The 16632-nt window shown below is 46.5% G+C and overlaps 1 protein-coding gene across 1 annotated transcript in view; it reads left to right on the top strand.

Annotated features, from left to right (window-relative positions):
• The window catches only part of LOC311631577 (uncharacterized protein), a 28816-nt gene extending 12763 nt beyond the window's left edge, over positions 1-16053 (top strand). Inside the window, exons 5-9 of the mRNA XM_084901798.1 lie at positions 2930-3031; positions 10257-10392; positions 13442-13548; positions 14765-14877; positions 15137-16053. Of these exons, the coding sequence (XP_084757924.1) occupies positions 2930-3031; positions 10257-10392; positions 13442-13548; positions 14765-14877; positions 15137-15148 (470 nt within the window). The 3' untranslated portion in view covers positions 15149-16053. The remainder of the gene's footprint in view (positions 1-2929; positions 3032-10256; positions 10393-13441; positions 13549-14764; positions 14878-15136) is intronic.
• The last annotated feature ends 579 nt before the right edge of the window (positions 16054-16632 follow it).

The raw sequence follows: 16632 nt of genomic DNA, 5'->3' as shown, positions 1-16632 counted from the left end.
TGTGTCTGCCACATTTTAGCAGTAATATTCTTTAATGAATACAAGAATCTTTATATATATATATATATATATATATATATATATATATATATATATATATATATATATATATGGTAATATGCAAAGTGTCTCCTCTGGAGTTCAACAGGGAGACTGGGAGTTCAACTGCTCGCTATGATGTGCACTGACCACCAGGGGGCAGCATGGAATGAAAGAAGCCCCAACGGGCAGCTGGGAAAGGAAGGTCTGGCAGCTGGAAGGCCCTTATTGGTCCTGATCACCAGTCAGGCCTAGGGACCCTACCTGTGCATGATTTTGTGCCCTGGGCCTTGAGTTAGTTATAAAGACAAATGTGTAAAACAACCATTTACCTCATTGACAGGCATTCAATAAATTTTATGTTTGCATTGAATTAGGATTTATCAAAATGTATAACATACATATGTTGTATTAATCAATCATATTCTTCTAAAAATTGATTAATTGCAGAAGACATTTTTAATACTTTAGATTTTAAAATATTAAATTTAAAGCATTAAAATTTTGATTTTTGTAAATGTAGCAATTTTGTTACGGAGAAGTGTTACAGGGTGAGCTATAGAAGACTCAAATATAAAATTTTGTGAAATAAGTAGAATGTGAATACAAATGAAAACTCAAGAAGAAAGGAGAATAAGGTAAAATTTTAAATCACTAAAGAAGAATTTGCTCATGTTTTGAGTTGTTCAGGATTGATTGATTGATTGATTGATTTGAGATAGGGGAAGGGATAGAGAAAGAGAAACTGATCAGTTGCCTCCCATACGCACTCTGACCAGGACTGAACCACAACCTACGTATGAGTCCTGATCGGGAATCAAACCCAAAACCTTGGCACATCGGGAGGCCTCTCCAACCAATTGAGCTACCAGCCAGGGCGGTTGTTTGGAATTTTAAAAAACATATTTTTTATTGACTTCAGATGGGAAGGGAAAGGGAGAAAGAGACAGAAACATCAATGAAAACACATCAGTTGTCTCCTGCACACCCCCTACCGGGGCATGTGCCTTGACCAGAATCAAACCCAGGACCTTTCAGTCTGCAGGCCAGCACTCTACCCACTGAGCCAAATCAGCTAGGGCTGTTTGGAATTTTTTTTTAATAGAGGGTGGTGGCTATCAGATCGCTTGGAAATTTAGATTCCATTTGATACATTTATTTTATTTTTTATTTATATTTTTAAATATATTTTATTGATTTGTACAGAGAGGAAGGGAGAGAAATAGAGAGTTAGAAACATCGATGAGAGAGTCATCGGTCAGCTGCCTCTTGCACACCCCCTACTGGGGATGTGCCCGCAACCAAGGTACATGCCCCTGACCGGAATCGAACCCGGGACCCTTCAGTCCCTAAGCCGACGCTCTATCCATTGAACCAAACCGGTCTCGGCGCCATTTGATACATTTAAAAGAAAGGTAAGACAGATTTCATTTTTAAATGTCAACATGTGCCATCTTTGCTAGAAATCTCATCCTTTGAAATTTTAAAACTTAGGATGACCAAGTTTAAATCCCAACCTCAAAGCATACCAGGTAGCCTTTCCGTAGTCCCCTTGGTGCTATGAAAGCAGTGGTGCTGGGAGGCCACGGCTCTGTAAGGCCCGGATGTTTGGTTCTCTCTCCTCCTCCGTGAGTCACTCCCGGACCTCCTCCTTCCCACCAGCGTCGGGCACAGTGGGTTTCTGTTGCTGGCAAAGGCATGACTGCCTCACGATCCAAAGCCCCGTTTGTTTTCTGAATTACATGTTATCAAGTGTAATATGTAATCTTAGTAATGATGCTCCTTCCTCCCTCCCTCCCTCCTTCCTTCCTTCCCCAGTGTGTCTGTGCTCAAGCGTGTCCATCCATGTCTGTGCCAAGTCCTGGTTCTTGGGAGACATCAGTGCGGGAAGCAAAGAGCCTGCCCCAGAGGAGAAGCTGGGAGCGCATCTGCCCGCGTGTGTGTGTGTGTGTGTGTGTGTGTCTGTCTGTGTCTGTGTGTGTGTGTGTGTGTGTCTGTCTGTGTCTCTGTGTGTGTGTGTGTCTGTGTGTGTGTCTGTGTGTGTGTATGTCTCTCTGTGTGTGTGTCTCTGTGTGTGTGTCTCTGTGTGTGTGTGTCTCTGTGTGTGTGTGTGTCTCTGTGTGTGTGTGTCTCTGTGTGTGTGTCTGTGTGGGGAAAGGGAGAGGGCTCCTATTGGGAGGCTGTTTCCAACCAGCTAAGGGTGCCTCCCCAGGTGCGAGGAGGGTCGCAGAGAGGTCAGCTTCTGCATCTGTACCATTTCCTCATGGACGGGGTGTGGGGTGCAAGAGACAGAAAAAGAAGGGTGTTGTGACTCCAGTGATAATGCACTGATATTTTTTATAAAATATTTCAAAAAATATGTCCCTCTCTGCTACATTCTCCCAAACCCCAGGGATTTGGAGCCGTTTCGCAGAGGGCAGCTGTGGGGTGTGGAGAATCTATGGAAGGTTCTCGGGGTCCTACTTGGTTGCTTGTTCCCCTCCAGCCTTTGGGGAAATAAACATGAAAAAGACAGGACTGAGCTGAAGTGAACGCAGTTTTGACAGTGGGTGGGATAATTCTCTCTCCTGAGAAAGCTCTCTGCCCAAGTTGTATGTAAAATGAAGGCAATAAGCCAGTAGGTAATTAAGTGTGTAAAAGACGCATCCACTTTTTAAAATAAATGGGATAAGTGGTAGAAAATCTGAACTAGGATTTGTATCAACTTTACATGGCTCTGTGGGTGTATTACAGAAGTTGTTTATAATCTTTTCTTGGCATGTAATACAATAAATTCTTAGACATGATGCTTAAAAATAAACAATAAAACAAAAACAAAACAAAACAAAAAAACCATCCATGCATCTTTGAACAGGCTTTTTTTTTTTAATCTTTATATTTTTCCTTACAGCCAGTCAGAGAGGAAGTTCAACTTTGAACCAAATGACGAAGTCCTCTGAAACTGGAACTGTGAAAACTACTTCAGGGAAGAAGAAGAAGAAGAGAAAAAAAGGTACTTTTGTTGTTGTTTCCATAGTTCCTCTCACTTCCTTCATCATGAAATCACTTCCTCTTTTCCTGGGCTGTGTGTGTGCCCTCTGCCTCTGTAATTACCCCAAACAGAAAGGTTAGCCTTGAAGAACTGCCGGCTGCCTAGGGTCACTCTTCAGTCACGTTGATGAGAGACACTGTCCTCAAGGCCGTTTTGGCTGGTGCTTGAGGGATGCAGAAGGGATGTCCCTGGTCCCTGGTCCCAAGGAGCTTACCTTCTGGACCTTAGAGCTGCCTCCATTGAGGATGGTTATCATGCACCAGCTCTGGTGGGGCACCCGTGAGCTCCTGCCTCTCAGAGGTATTAATTTCTGAGGGCTGCCATAGCAAAGTGCCACAGACCAGGTGGCTTAACGAGTAGCGACAGACTGCCTCACGATGCTGGAGCCTGGAAGTCAAGGTCGAGATGTTGGCAGGGTTGGCTCCTCCCGGAGGGCCTAAGGGAAGATGGGTTCCAGGCCTCTCACAGCTTCTGGTGCTTTGCTGGCAGCCTGTGGAATCCTTGGCTTGAAAGGACCCCTACGTTGGCCTTGGTGTTCTCCTTTTATGTGTGTCTGTGCCCAGATGTCCCCCCTTTATAAGGACACCAGTCACGTTGGATTAGGGCCCACTCTGATCTAGATATGGCTTCATCTAGGTTAATTACGTCTGCCATGTTTCCAAATAAGGCCACATGCCGGTGAACTGGGGGTTAGCGCTTCCACATGGGAATCCGGGAGGAGACGAAAGTCAACTCGGCGTATAGGATACACACCTAGGAAACAGCAACAACACAAAGCAGCATCTGCCAAGGGCCACACGTGGACCCTGGGTTCAGAGAAGGGACAGAACTGGGGAGACGTTTCTGTGAACGAGCCAAGAACCGGCCTGATGCGGAAGGAAAGAAAGAAAGGGCTTAATGAGGAAACACTAAGCCCCCTGCCCCTGCCGCTGGAACGAGAGGGTGGGGGGCACACCTGGCAGGAGGTGTGGGGCTCATGAACGAGGACCTGGCACGTCAGGCGAAGCGTTGACCCAGTAGACAATGGGAGCCACTAAAGTCTTTTGTCTCCCAAGGGAGCCTGCGCCTCACATCAACAGGAACACCTTGTGTGGAGTGTACATTTGTTTTATAGTTTCTCACAAGAGCAGACCATTTTCATGCAAAGCGAATGTGAGCACAGCTCCTCGCATCGGATGGATTCTTTCGAAGTCCTGAGGTCTTTGGTTGGCGGTGAGTTTGGCCTTGGGTAGAGGAGTTCTACTTGTTTCAAAATAAAGGGTCAGCTTCAACGGCTTCCCATCAGCCTCCGGGGCAAGGAGTGCAGATGGTTTCCATTTGGCCCCGATTGGAAGCAGGCAGACTGTCCTTGTGCTGCTCCTTGTGGGCGGCAGCCCGGGGGCCCGCTGCTCGGACAGACGGACTCACAGCACCGTGCGAATCAAAGCCCCACTCAGAAGCCTGACGCCCTTTAAAAGTCCCCTCCAAGTGCATAATTACAAGAACCTGACAGTGTTACACTTAGCAGCCATTTAAAAGTTACCAGAAGAGGCAAGGGGTTCCATTTCTGTGCTTCTAGAAGGGAAATGTCCATTTGTCCAAGTCAGTCCCGCCTCAAAGCACCGCCGGACACAGATTGCTCGCCGCGCACCAAGGCCTGAGCCAGCAGGTCAGAGGTAAGGCTCGAGAATGTGCTTTCCTCTCAAGTTCCCAAGTGCTCTGACTCTGAAACCACAATGGCTTTAGCCTTGGGAGAAAACCAGCTTGCCTCTCTATGACTGTTGCTCAGGGAAGAAAATCAGAGGCGAGGGAAGCTCCGAGGTGCCTTTTCTCTGCCATGGCAGTCACAGAGCAAACAGGGCCCAGGCCCATTTCTGCTCTGGCTTCTCTGTCTCTTCCAGACCCCATCTGGCCCCCCTCTGAGCCCCATGGCTCTGTACCAGGGCCCTATGAGAATTAGGGACCCTGAGCCTGAGGGTGTCCGCCCTCAGGTGAGTGACGTTGGCTTGGCCTATGCCTCGTCACAGGCCCATCGTAGGCCCATAAAGAGCCAGAGGTGGAAGTCACTGCAAGGCCATCAGGAACCACCATCTGCAGATAAGTTATCTTCCCTGAGCCCCATTCAGCCAGGCCCGCCCTGTCGCCTCAGGCCCCAAACATCCCTGAAGACCCGTGTGCCCCATCCTAAGCCGGCTCTGCTTCCTGGCCCAAGCCCACCATTAACTCTCAGGGTTGTCTTCATTTTTGAGGATTTAGGACTGGGCAGCAAAATCCAACCATAACATGGTCAGTCCGCAGCATGGGATTGTCAGACGTTTACTGGAGCACCAGTGCCGCCCAAGTGGCCAATTCACTTCCCCCAAAACAAGGCTTAGAGCATAGTCTCGTCCACCCGCTTGCTGAAGGAATTCCAAGGTCAAGTCCCAAAGTCAAGATGTAATCTTCAAAAGAACTTTATTAGTTCCAAACCAGGAAGTTACTGGTCATAACCCTGAAGTGACTTGACTTGGGGTTTTATCCTGGGGTGGCCCTGAACGGTGGGAACCTTCGTGGACAGGCTCCAGGGTCTGAGGTGTGAATCAAACAGCACTAATTACGCTTTGCTTCCTTAAGACCCGCAATCCAGCAAATGCAACTTTATGTTCTGGTTTATGCATCTCTGGTCATTACACAGGCGGTCACAATGCTTCTTGTTCTTTCAGTGGGGGGGTGAGGGGAGGAGCTATTTTTAACAAGCTTTTTAAAAAAAAACAAAAAAAAACAACTACCTCAAGAAGATGATCCTACCGGGATACCAGGACTTGGCGTCCACAGATGAACATTTGAGGAGTCGTTAAGCAAAACAGTCCGGTGCCCACCAGTAGGTGTGGTGCCCACCTACCCTGGCAGTCCCCGAAGAGGCCAGAGGAGGAAGGACACGCTGAGGAGCCTTCTCTGTGGACCTTCCGGTTCCATGAAAATTCCTACTTACCCTTTGGATGCTGGTCCACGCAGGAAAAAGAGCTCTCTCTGGGAGGAACGAGAAAAGGTTCGTCAACTGGAAAAGAGAGGGCGTTCTGGGCAAAGGGGGCCGCAGGGCTCAAGGCCGGAGGCGAAAGTGCCCGGCGTGTGGAGGGCGGGGCGTGCGGGAGCAGAGCGGTCACTGGGAGGAGGAGGAGGGATGTGGCTGGGAAGGCCGGGGCACCCACGGGGCCAAAGCCACGAGTGCCGATGAGGAGTGAGACTGTCTCCCGGTGTGGAGGAAGGCCGCAGTGGTTTTGAGGCAAGGCAGTGACATGAGAATCAGACTCTTGAAAAGAACCTCAGGCAGCTTTGCAAGAATTATATTTTAGAGAGAGGGACAGCCGGACAGTGGGAGATGAGTGTGGAGAATTTTACAACAGTGCGGGGGGGAGAGGATAGAGTACAGAGCTGAGGCTGCAGAGCTGGACAGAGAAGAGTCCCAATGTATTTAGGAGGAGAGTTGACAACACCTGGTATTGGGTTTTCAGCGAGGGTGGTGAGAAAGACTCTGAAGTCAGGAACACATGGGGGATCTGGGCAGTTCACCAAAGAGGAAGGAGAGGGGGAGGCACAGAGGTGGGAGAGCTCACATTGGATCTATGGCAGTGATTCCCAAAGTGGTCTATATCGACCCCCAGGGGTCTATGACAACCTGCAAGGGGTCTACGTCAGCGAAAAAAAAATTTGGGGGTCCATGAAATGAAAATGGGGGTCCACGATAGTGGATCTCAACATACACTGATAGTACCTATTTACTTACATCATATTATCTTATAATATAAAAACATATAAATTATTTATAAAAGTACCTATGAAGTAAAAAATTTATTATATATGTTTATAAAGTTGTGTAAGTTGTAGGATAAAAACCTGCACATAATGATATACCAGTATCATCTTGTTACAAGCATACGCGCAGTAAACATTCTTGCCAATTTTTGTCTCAAAGCTTCGCGAACTTGCACCGACTTGTTCAATCCGTCACTCTATAAATATGAATGTGAGAAAAATACGTTCATTTGTTTCCTGAATCTTGAATAGGAAAGTGCTGAGAAAATATTTAAAAAAATATAAACTGGTAGTTTATCATACAAATTATAGTGAATCAGTGTTATTTTGTTTGAGAATGCCGGAGAAAAGTAGGTACATTATTTTTTATTAAATTTTAACACTAAACTTCACTACAGTTAGAAATTTACAAAAAAATCAATATCAGGTAAGTAGGGGGTCTACCCAAAACCGAAAAACATGGCAAGGGGTCTATGGCACAAACAAGTTTGGGAACCTCTGATCTATGGGGTGGCTTCCAGGGAAGATGTGCAGTTGTCAGCAGTCTATGTCTGATCCTCAGAAAGCCCTTGGCAAAAGGGGGGACACCTTACACATAGAGAGTCTTCACCAGGTTGCCCCCATGCCAGTGTTTCCGTGACTTAAAAAACCTAGAAACGAAACTGGGAAGTGGGGCAGTATTGTTTACGGCACTCTGAGTGCCTCTGCGGCTGTCACTCCACCACGCCTCCCAATCCATCTTCACAGCGCACCTAAGGGATAAGGACAATGATCTCTGTGTTAGCAACGAGGCAGATTAGGTTCAGAGAAGTTCGGCGACTTTCTGAAGAGTCATACAGCATTCTCCAGAGAGATTTTCTTAAAAAATATATATTTTATTGATTTTTCACAAAGAGGGAGAGAGATAGAAAGCTAGAAACATCGATGAGAGACAAACGTCAATCAGCTGCCTCCTGCACACCCCCTACTGGGGATGTGCTGCAACCAAAGTACATGCCCTCAACTGGAATCGAACCCGGGACCCCTCAGTCTGCAGGCTGACGCTCTCTATCCACTGAGCCAAACCAGTTTCGGCCAGAGAGAGATTTCAAACCCGGAGATGCTGCCCATTTTTCTGTGCCTCTTGGCACAATCGGCATGGCTGTGCCACTGCCAAGTTCTCCGAGACAGGGGAATAAATGAAAGTGGTCATTGTTGGTGAGGTTCTTTTTGTTTTAAAATAAAGGCATGTAAGGTTGGGTAAGAATAGGTCGAGGTGCCCAGCTGGGGTGGATCGAGTGAGTGTTACCAGGGGCTGAGCATGGACTCACCTCGACTCCAAGGAAGTTGTTTTCCATCCAGAAAAAAAAAAAAAAAAAAAAAGGATTTGGTTCTGAGCAGCATCAGCCTCCGTCCCTTCTCACAGGGCACGTGACTTGCTGGCGGTCGAAATTCTGGAGAGTAGCTTGAACTAGCATTTTCCAACCTGATAGTTATCATGTTGTTACCTCCCTCGCCACTAGCTGGAGGGAGGTCTGGATTGTTCTTGGGGGGGTGAAGGGAGGAGGGATGTGAGTTGTGCCAGGCCAATGGCAGGCCCGGGAGCTCCCTCCCTCCCCAGCGGCACACAGTGGGGCCAGGCGGCTACATTGGGGATGTGGACTGGCGGAGGCTGCCTCTCTCCTGCACGGGAATGTGGCCTGTGGCCGTGGCCCCATTCGCCCTGTGTTGTATCGTAACCTTAACTTTTCAGAGACATTTTTATCCCTGAAGCGATTGGATGAATAGAAATACCATATTCTCTGTATTTTCATGAATCTCAAGACATTATGAGCTACACTGGACTTGGAAAAACAAGGAACAGTGAGAGAGAAGTTTCCACATATGATTGCATTCTGTTTCTCATGGACTCGCTCATTTAGTCAACAAGCAGTTATTAAACACCTGCACGGTGCCAGGTACTATTCTAGCGTGTTAGCACCATTGTATGACTCATGTTTGTCCTTCGCTATCGTCCCCATGCCCAGGATGTGAGGACAAATGGAATTTGGACAAATGAGGTGTATCCCCAATAAAACCGAAGGACGGGCTAGTTTTCTCCCTCCGACTGTGTTAGAGGCAAAGAAATCCTGTCACTTCTATTCAATAATCCAGCAGATTAGATTCATATCCAAAGAAACCAATGGAATCTTTTTTAAAAAAAAAAAAATACTTAAAATAACTGGCAAAACTAGAATGGCCCAATGTCCCTCTCCCTGACAGTAAAGTTCTCTTTCCTAACTTGAAAATGTAGACTTACTTGCCACCAACTCTTCTCTCCTCTCACTAGTTAGCATTCACTTCCTGTCAGCTTCATGAGGGCAGGGAGTTCTGTTTCCTGTTGGGCTCCCATCGCCTCGAACAGGGCCTGGCACATAATGGGAGCTCACAGATACTGCCTGCTGAGCACTCAAGTCCAAGACTCCTGTCTAGCCCTGGGGTTATGTTCTCAAATCATAGATTTTTGCACGATAGGCAAACTTAGTGCATAGCTAAGTGAGCCTATAAAATCCCTTAAATTGCCCCCACAAACCACATGCAGAGATATGATCTCCAAGTCTTCCTGGCTTTGGGACAGATGATTGTTCTCCAGTTGAGCCCAGGACGAAGTGGTTGGTAGTGTTTAGAGAGTCCTGTTGCAGACGCAGCATATAACTGCGAGCACTTGGAGTCCTCCCCCCACCCCCGCCCCCACCCCCACCCCCCCACCCCCACCCTCCCCCCCCACCCCCGGTCCCCTAAAGCAGCCTGCCTTTGGGACTGGAGCCTCAGCTCTGCCCTCTCACACTTCCTGAGCTGATGAGCCGGCAGTATAGCCACACTGTTTCTCTTCCTCCATCCCCATCCTGCATTTTTTCTCTGCTAAACTCCTAAACTTGATCTGGCGTTAATTAACACATACAAGATGCACTCTACAGCTGGACAGACTGACAAAGGTGGACCAGGCTCCAGGACCACTGGCCTCAGGCATGCAGTCTATGAAGGCAGAATGGTTCTTTTGCCTTTGAACTTGTCCTTCTAGAAAGAAAAAGGAAAAAGGTGACAACTTTATAGGCTCTTTTAAAAGCCTGAACCCCGTGTATGGGTTATCACTTCCCCAGGATCAGTGGATAATTCATTCTTCTGTCAAGAAGATCCAGAGACCTTGATTTCTTCTTTAGCAAAAGTAAAGGAAGAAATCTGTCTTCAGTGAAATGTCCTTTCCTTCAGGCAATTTGGAGCTGCTGTGTGAAGAACAAAGGATGGACTGAGTGTTTTTTAACATGAGTTCTTAACTGTATGACAAAAAAAAATGCATCTGCCCACACAAGTGAAATAAGTCTGTATGGTTCTTAAAAACCCGTGTAAACAGGGGAACTATTGTCTAAAAAATAACACAACACAACTTTTCTCGTAGGAATCAAGAAAAAGATGAAAGGTCTGACGGAGGCTGGGCCTTGGCTAGTGAAGTTGCATTTGGCCGATAATGGCATAGATGGAAAAGGGAAAGATGGAGAAAACAGTTTGTTGGAATTCACTCAAACCTTAACATGGTGAGTAGAAAATGGAGAGATTTTACGTGTTCATCTTCCAGAACTAGTGCTTGGGATAAATCATGGGGACAGTTATTAAAGTGAGGTTTTTCCTCTCTGGGAGAGAAGCAGGAACCGGTCTTGGTCTTGGTATGAGATCCGAAGGGAAGGCCGACACGCACAGAAATGGCATGGCGGACCGGCATTTTGCTTTCTGCTCAGCCACACTACAGATGACGGTAGAACTGGCTTCAGAATTCGCGGGGACCCAGCCTGGCTGGCATGCCTCAGGGGTTAAGCTTTGGCCTACGAACCAGGAGGCCACGGTTCGATTCCCAGTCAGGGCACGTGCCTGGGTTGCGGACTCAGTCCCCAGTGTGGGGCCTGCAGGAGGCAGCCGATCCATGATTCTCTCTCATCATTGATGTTTCTAGCTCTCTCTCCCTCTCCCTTCTTCTCTGAAATCAATAAAAATATATTAAGTTTTTAAAAAGAATTTGTGGGGACCCGGTGCAAATGCAAACTCATGGGCCCTCGTTCCATATTAAGGATTTTAGGATGAAAATAGCAGAGCTCTGTACCGAGTGAGGAGCCCGGCTGAGCACGGGTCCCTGTGCAGCCAACCGCCGGCTCCGGGTGCCGGGGAATGTAAATACCACTAATGCGCACCAGCGGGCAGTCCCTTCTCCATGTCCTTTTTAAAAAAACATATATTTTATTGATTTTTTACAGAGAGGAAGGGAGAAGGATAGAGAGCTAGAAACATCAACGAGACAGAAACATGGACCAGCTGCCTCCTGCACACTGCCTACTGGGAATGTGCCCACACCGAGGTACATGCCCTTGTCCGGAATCGAACCTGGGACCCTTGAGTCCTCAGGTCGACGCTCTATCCACTGAGCCAAACCGGTTAGGGCTCCCATGTCCTTTTAATTCTGACACTGAACGCGTAGTAAACCTTTTTGTTCTCCCTTTGAAAGCATCCTCATTGAGGAACACTGGAGATTAAAACGCTTGCTTGGTATCTTCGAATCCTACGTCCTGGCTCTTCTCGAGCAGACTGCCTGGTTCCGGCTCCCGCTCCAGCTTCCCCAGAAGTATCATCTCAGGCGTGTTACGTAGCTTCTCCGTATCTGTTTCCTCGTTTGTAAAAACGGGGATAATGATAGTGCCTAACCCAAGAGGTTGTTTTAGGGTTAAATGAGACTGTGTGTGTAGGGTGCTACATGCAGGGCCTCGGGCGCCAGCCGACACCTTAATACAAACTGGCAAAAAGGGCCCCTCTGGGCGGAGGAGTTAAAAGAGGCACCACCTCGGGCCAGGGAGTCTGAGGACGCCGCCCCTTCCAGATCTGTGTTTCGGGGCCCAGGACCTGGAGTTCAGCCGCACCCACACCCGGGGAGGGCCCTTTGTGCCAGGTACAGGCGTAGGCGTGTGGGTGACCATGATCACAGCTGATGCAGAGTGAACGCTCTGTAAAACCACAGCTGACGGGAGGCTGTGTGCAGTGGTGGCTAAGCCCAGGGCCTCTGATCTCAGTCCGAAGTGCAGATCTGTGGAGTTGTCAGGTTTATCGTCAATACTATCCACCCGCCTTCTGTGCATCTAAGGTTCTGTGCATCCTGCTTCCTCCTTGAGGCAAGCCTGTTCTCTCCCAGCTTGTCGGAAGCAGTTGGACACAATGAGGCCATTCAGGAATCCAGAGTTGGTCAAGCCCTGATCAGACAGACTGTGTATCCTTGGGGGCAAGGCCTTCAAGAGGGAGAGTCTGGCGGGGTCACTCAGCCCTGGCCTTGGATTCTGGCGGCGGAATCAGCAGGAAGTGTGCACAGGGAGCGAAAGGGCGGCCTTGTCCTCACTTACTGACCCTATCCGAGATTTCCTATCCCCACTCACGGTAAGAACTCAAAACTGTTTTATCACAGTTTCTTTCAAGAGTAGGGGCCATGCGTGAAATTCCTTGTTACCCTGCAATGCTAGGCACATAAGAGTATGCACGTAGTAAGTACGCACTCGTTATATAGCATTCTTGCTGTTGCGTTTTGCAAGATGCTTCCATAGGAACGGCTGCACTCTGTGCTCACCACAGCCTCATGGCACAGGCAGAAGAGCCCTTTCCAGGCGGCTTTAGGAGCACAGTGAGGCCCAGGAGGCACGTGATTGACCAGAGATAGAAGCCGCCCAGGAACCCAGGCCTTCACCCAGATTCCCTGTCCACTCATGACGCCAGAAATTCCCAAAGACAAGTCGGCTCAATAATCCTCAATGAAATTCGAAAAATTCCAAAGACAGGTAGAATGTTCATTTTTCATGAAGCTAAACTTACTCGATTTTAAAAAGCTATCCCGTAGCCCAGCCGGTGTGGCTCAGTGGATTGAGTGTCGACCCATGCACCAAGAGATCACTGCTTCGATACCCAGTCAGGGCACACACCCGGGTTGCAGGCTCCATCCCCAGTAAGGGGCGTGCAAGAGGCAACTGATCTATCTCTTCCTTTCCCTCGCTCTAAAAATCAATAAAAGCATGTTTTTGTTTGTTTTTAAAGATTATGGCCTTCCTAGTTTCATGTAAAAATGTTTGTTCTTTTATAGTGTTGCTAGGTAAGAGTTGTAATTTATTGGACATAATAAAATTTGCCAAATTGATCTTTGTCGGTCCTCCCAAGTTTTTTGCTTTGTTTGTTTGCTTACTATTTTACTGTTGCGTAGAATCTATAAGACTGGGAAGCCCTGACAATACTATCATTTTAAATAAACAAACAAACAAACAAACAAATAAATAAATAAATGATTTAAGGCAACCAAAAATCCTTATCCTACCAACTTCCTTAGAACAGACATCCAAACTAGAGGTTAAATTGGGGAAAAAATGGATTCAGGATGTCTAGTTTCAAACTGAGTCAGTGCATTATCTTTGGTGGGGGGGGGGGAGGGGAAGAGGGAGGAGAAGGGGGGGTGGGGGGGAAGAGGACCTAAAAAGAAAGATCATACTCCAAAATAACCAGAGTGAGTTTCTCTGAATAACCATGCTTGGAGCAACGCCATTTTGTTTTGTCATTTTCTTTGATCAGCCTGATCCGATACTCTGCCCACTTAAAGGAACTTGACCTTGGAAACAATGCCCTGGGAGAAATGGCTGCTATTGACATACTTGAAGCGCTGAGAGCCAGAAAGACAGGTAGAGTGTCTTCAGTCTGTGTCCCTGCCTCCTGTCCGCATCCACTCATCCCGAACTGCTGTGCTATCCACACCAGCTGGGTGTCCTACCATTCAGCTCCTGACACTATCGCCCTGCAGTCAGCATCAGACTCCACGTGGTGAGGGCTCTGTCCCCCAAGACTGCCCTCCCCTTCAGAGGCCAATTGCAAGACCAGGTTGTCACCTGTGCTTCTGATGGGCTGGTTATAAATCAGAGGTTCCCATGACCCCTCACTGGGTTTAGTTAATTTTTTTAATACATATTTTATTGATTTTGTACAGAGAGGAAGGGAGAGAGATAGAGAGTTAGAAACATCGATGAGAGAGAGTCATCGATCAGCTGCCTCCTGCACACCCCCCACTGGGGATATGCCCGCCACCAAGGTACATGCCCTTGACCGGAATCGAACCCGGGACCCTTCAGTCCCCAAGCCGACGCTCTATCCACTGAGCCAAACCGGTTTCGGCTGGGTTTAGTTAATTTGCTAGAGCCCCTCACAGGACTCAGGAAGCCAGTTTACTCACCAGATTTCCAGTTTATCACAAAAGATATCAAAGGATACAAATCAACAAACAAGCATACCTCGGGTGGGATTCCAGACAGAGGAGCTCTGTCCTCGTGGAGTTGGGCCTGGTTGCTGGCATGTGGAAGCATCCTGGTTCCCATCCTAGAAGCTCTCTGAACTCTATGCTTTTGGGTCCTTATGGAGGCTTCGTTACAGAGATAATGGGGTTAGGAAGTCTAGTTAGAAGGCTACCACAACCATCAGGTGGAATACATAGACAGTGGAAAAAGAGAAGACCCGTGGGAGTTATTACAGAAATAAATGGTCACGGGTCATCACATCAAGAAGATATAGGGAAAGGGTATTAAGTATGATGAAAGTTTCCCAGTTAATAAGAATGTGGGAGCCCTGGCTGGGGTGGCTCAGTTGGTTGAGAGTTATCCCATGCATCGGTTGCTCAATCCCCAGTGGGGGTATGCAGGAGGCAGCTGATATCTCTCTCTCTCTCTCTCTCTCTCTCTCTCTCTCTCTCTCTCTCTCTCTCTCCATTCTTTCTCTCTAAAATCAATAAAAACATATTATTAAAAAAATAATGTGGAGGAAGGGGTCTTTCAGAAGCCTGTGACAGTCCATCAAATGGAGAGTGTGAGGTACCCTATCCATTTACTACTATGTTCTTCCCCCTCTCAGGTAAACTCCCAGTCTTAAAAGTTACAGTCACCCCTCAGATCTCTTCGGACACCTTCAGATCTATTTGGAAAAGCAGCAATAAATCTAAGGGTACCGGTAAAAGAAAGAAAAAGGTATGCTCTTGGATGTTTGTGGATGTTTGTTCCTGTTAGTTACAGCCACCAGGGGGCGCTGTATAGACCATGCACACTAAACTGGGCAGACTATTACAGCAGATTTTGCACTTGAACACTATGGTGAGAATTTTGGTTCTAAGTTAATAGTCCTCTAAGCCATCATTCCATTCTAATGAATGGTGATTGCACACATTTAAAAAAAACCACTTTTTTTTTTTTTTTTTTAATTTATGATTTCTTGTTCATTCTTTTACAGGCTAAACACTGAATGTGGATGCCAGGTTACCTTATGGATGCTATTTCCATGGCCAGTGAAACACACATATAAAGATATTGCTTGTTATATGATAATATTTTTCACTATAACCAATTCTCTTTCAAGTTCTAAAGTTTGATAAGACTGTTGTGTGAAAGTTCAAAGTAGTTTTAATGCTATCATGCTTGTCATTTTCTAAAATTTGGGTTTCACAGTAAGCCTTAGTTTAAAAAAAAAAAAAAAGTGAGATTCTTTTCTAGGGCTTTTCTCTTGTCATGTGAAAGTTATAATTTGAAGAAAGTCGTGACTTTTATCTCAGAAAGAGTCTTCTTTCATAAATATATCTGTGGTTGGGAACAATGGGAATGTTTGGAGATAATAACCACTTTCTAAAAGATAATACCCCCCAAAGGGGGATCTTACACAAATGAGGAAACGTCTAGTCACTCTACCCCCAATTCAGATCTCAGAGGGCTCCATCAGAAATGGTAGAGGTATGGTTGATCAATGCACAGATGTAAATTAGATTAAGTTGAATTTTATATGATTAAGTTGAATTTTATGTGGTACAGGAATGAGAAGCAGACCTCAGAATTAAAAAAATAGAATTCTCTGTGGAAACCTGACACTTTAAACATATGACCTTGGGCAAGTCAGTTAACCTGGTGCCTCACTTTCCCCTAAGGTAAGACACAGATATGAATGCTGGCTTTCTCATTTGGTAAGCTTGAGTGAGATGGTACATGCCACGCATTTTAGGACAATGCCCGTTTCATAGTGCACGCTCAAAAAGAAACCAGTGGCTGTTATTAGTGTTGATGTCAGAATTGAGTGAACACAGACATTTCACTTTGAACAGCTACACAAGAAAAGCAGAATGGACCAAACTGACTTAAAATAAATGTACATGTTTCTTGCGGGGGGGGGGGGGGGGGGGAAGAAAAAAGAAGACTTGCCGAGACCGGTTTGGCTCAATGGATAGAGCCTCGGCTTGGAGACTGAAGGGTCCCGGGTTCGATACCAGTCAAGGGCATGTACCTTGGTTGCGGGCACATCCCCATTAGGGGGTGTGCAAGAGGCAGCTGATTGATGACGCTCTCTCATCGATGTTTCTAACTATCTCTCTCCCTTCCTCTCTGTACAAAATCAATAAAAAATATATATTTAAAAAAAAAGAAGAAAAAAAGAAAAAAGAAGACTTAAGACCGCTCTATTTTGAACTAGAAAAAAGAAAAAGAAAAAAAAAAAACCTGTCATTTTTCCATGTACAAATCTAATAAGTGCTAGCAAATCCACGGAACCAAACTAATGTGGAGGTGAGGTTGGGCATAATAAATTATGTCCACCTTGAGGCTCTTAGCATCTATAATAGCTAGGAAGACAAGACCGCATGCATTACAAGTAAACAATAGAGCTCCAGAGTTGAAATAATTTCTCATTTATATGTCCAGTGTGTGAAGCCTTCTGAGACCTTATTCCTGCTTTAAAAAACAACC

This window comes from Pipistrellus hanaki (genome assembly GCF_964339955.1).
Source record: "Pipistrellus hanaki genome assembly, chromosome: 13".
Lineage (NCBI taxonomy): Eukaryota > Metazoa > Chordata > Mammalia > Chiroptera > Vespertilionidae > Pipistrellus > Pipistrellus hanaki.
Note: the sequence above shows the minus strand (reverse complement) of the source record. Positions and strands in the feature narration are given on the sequence as shown.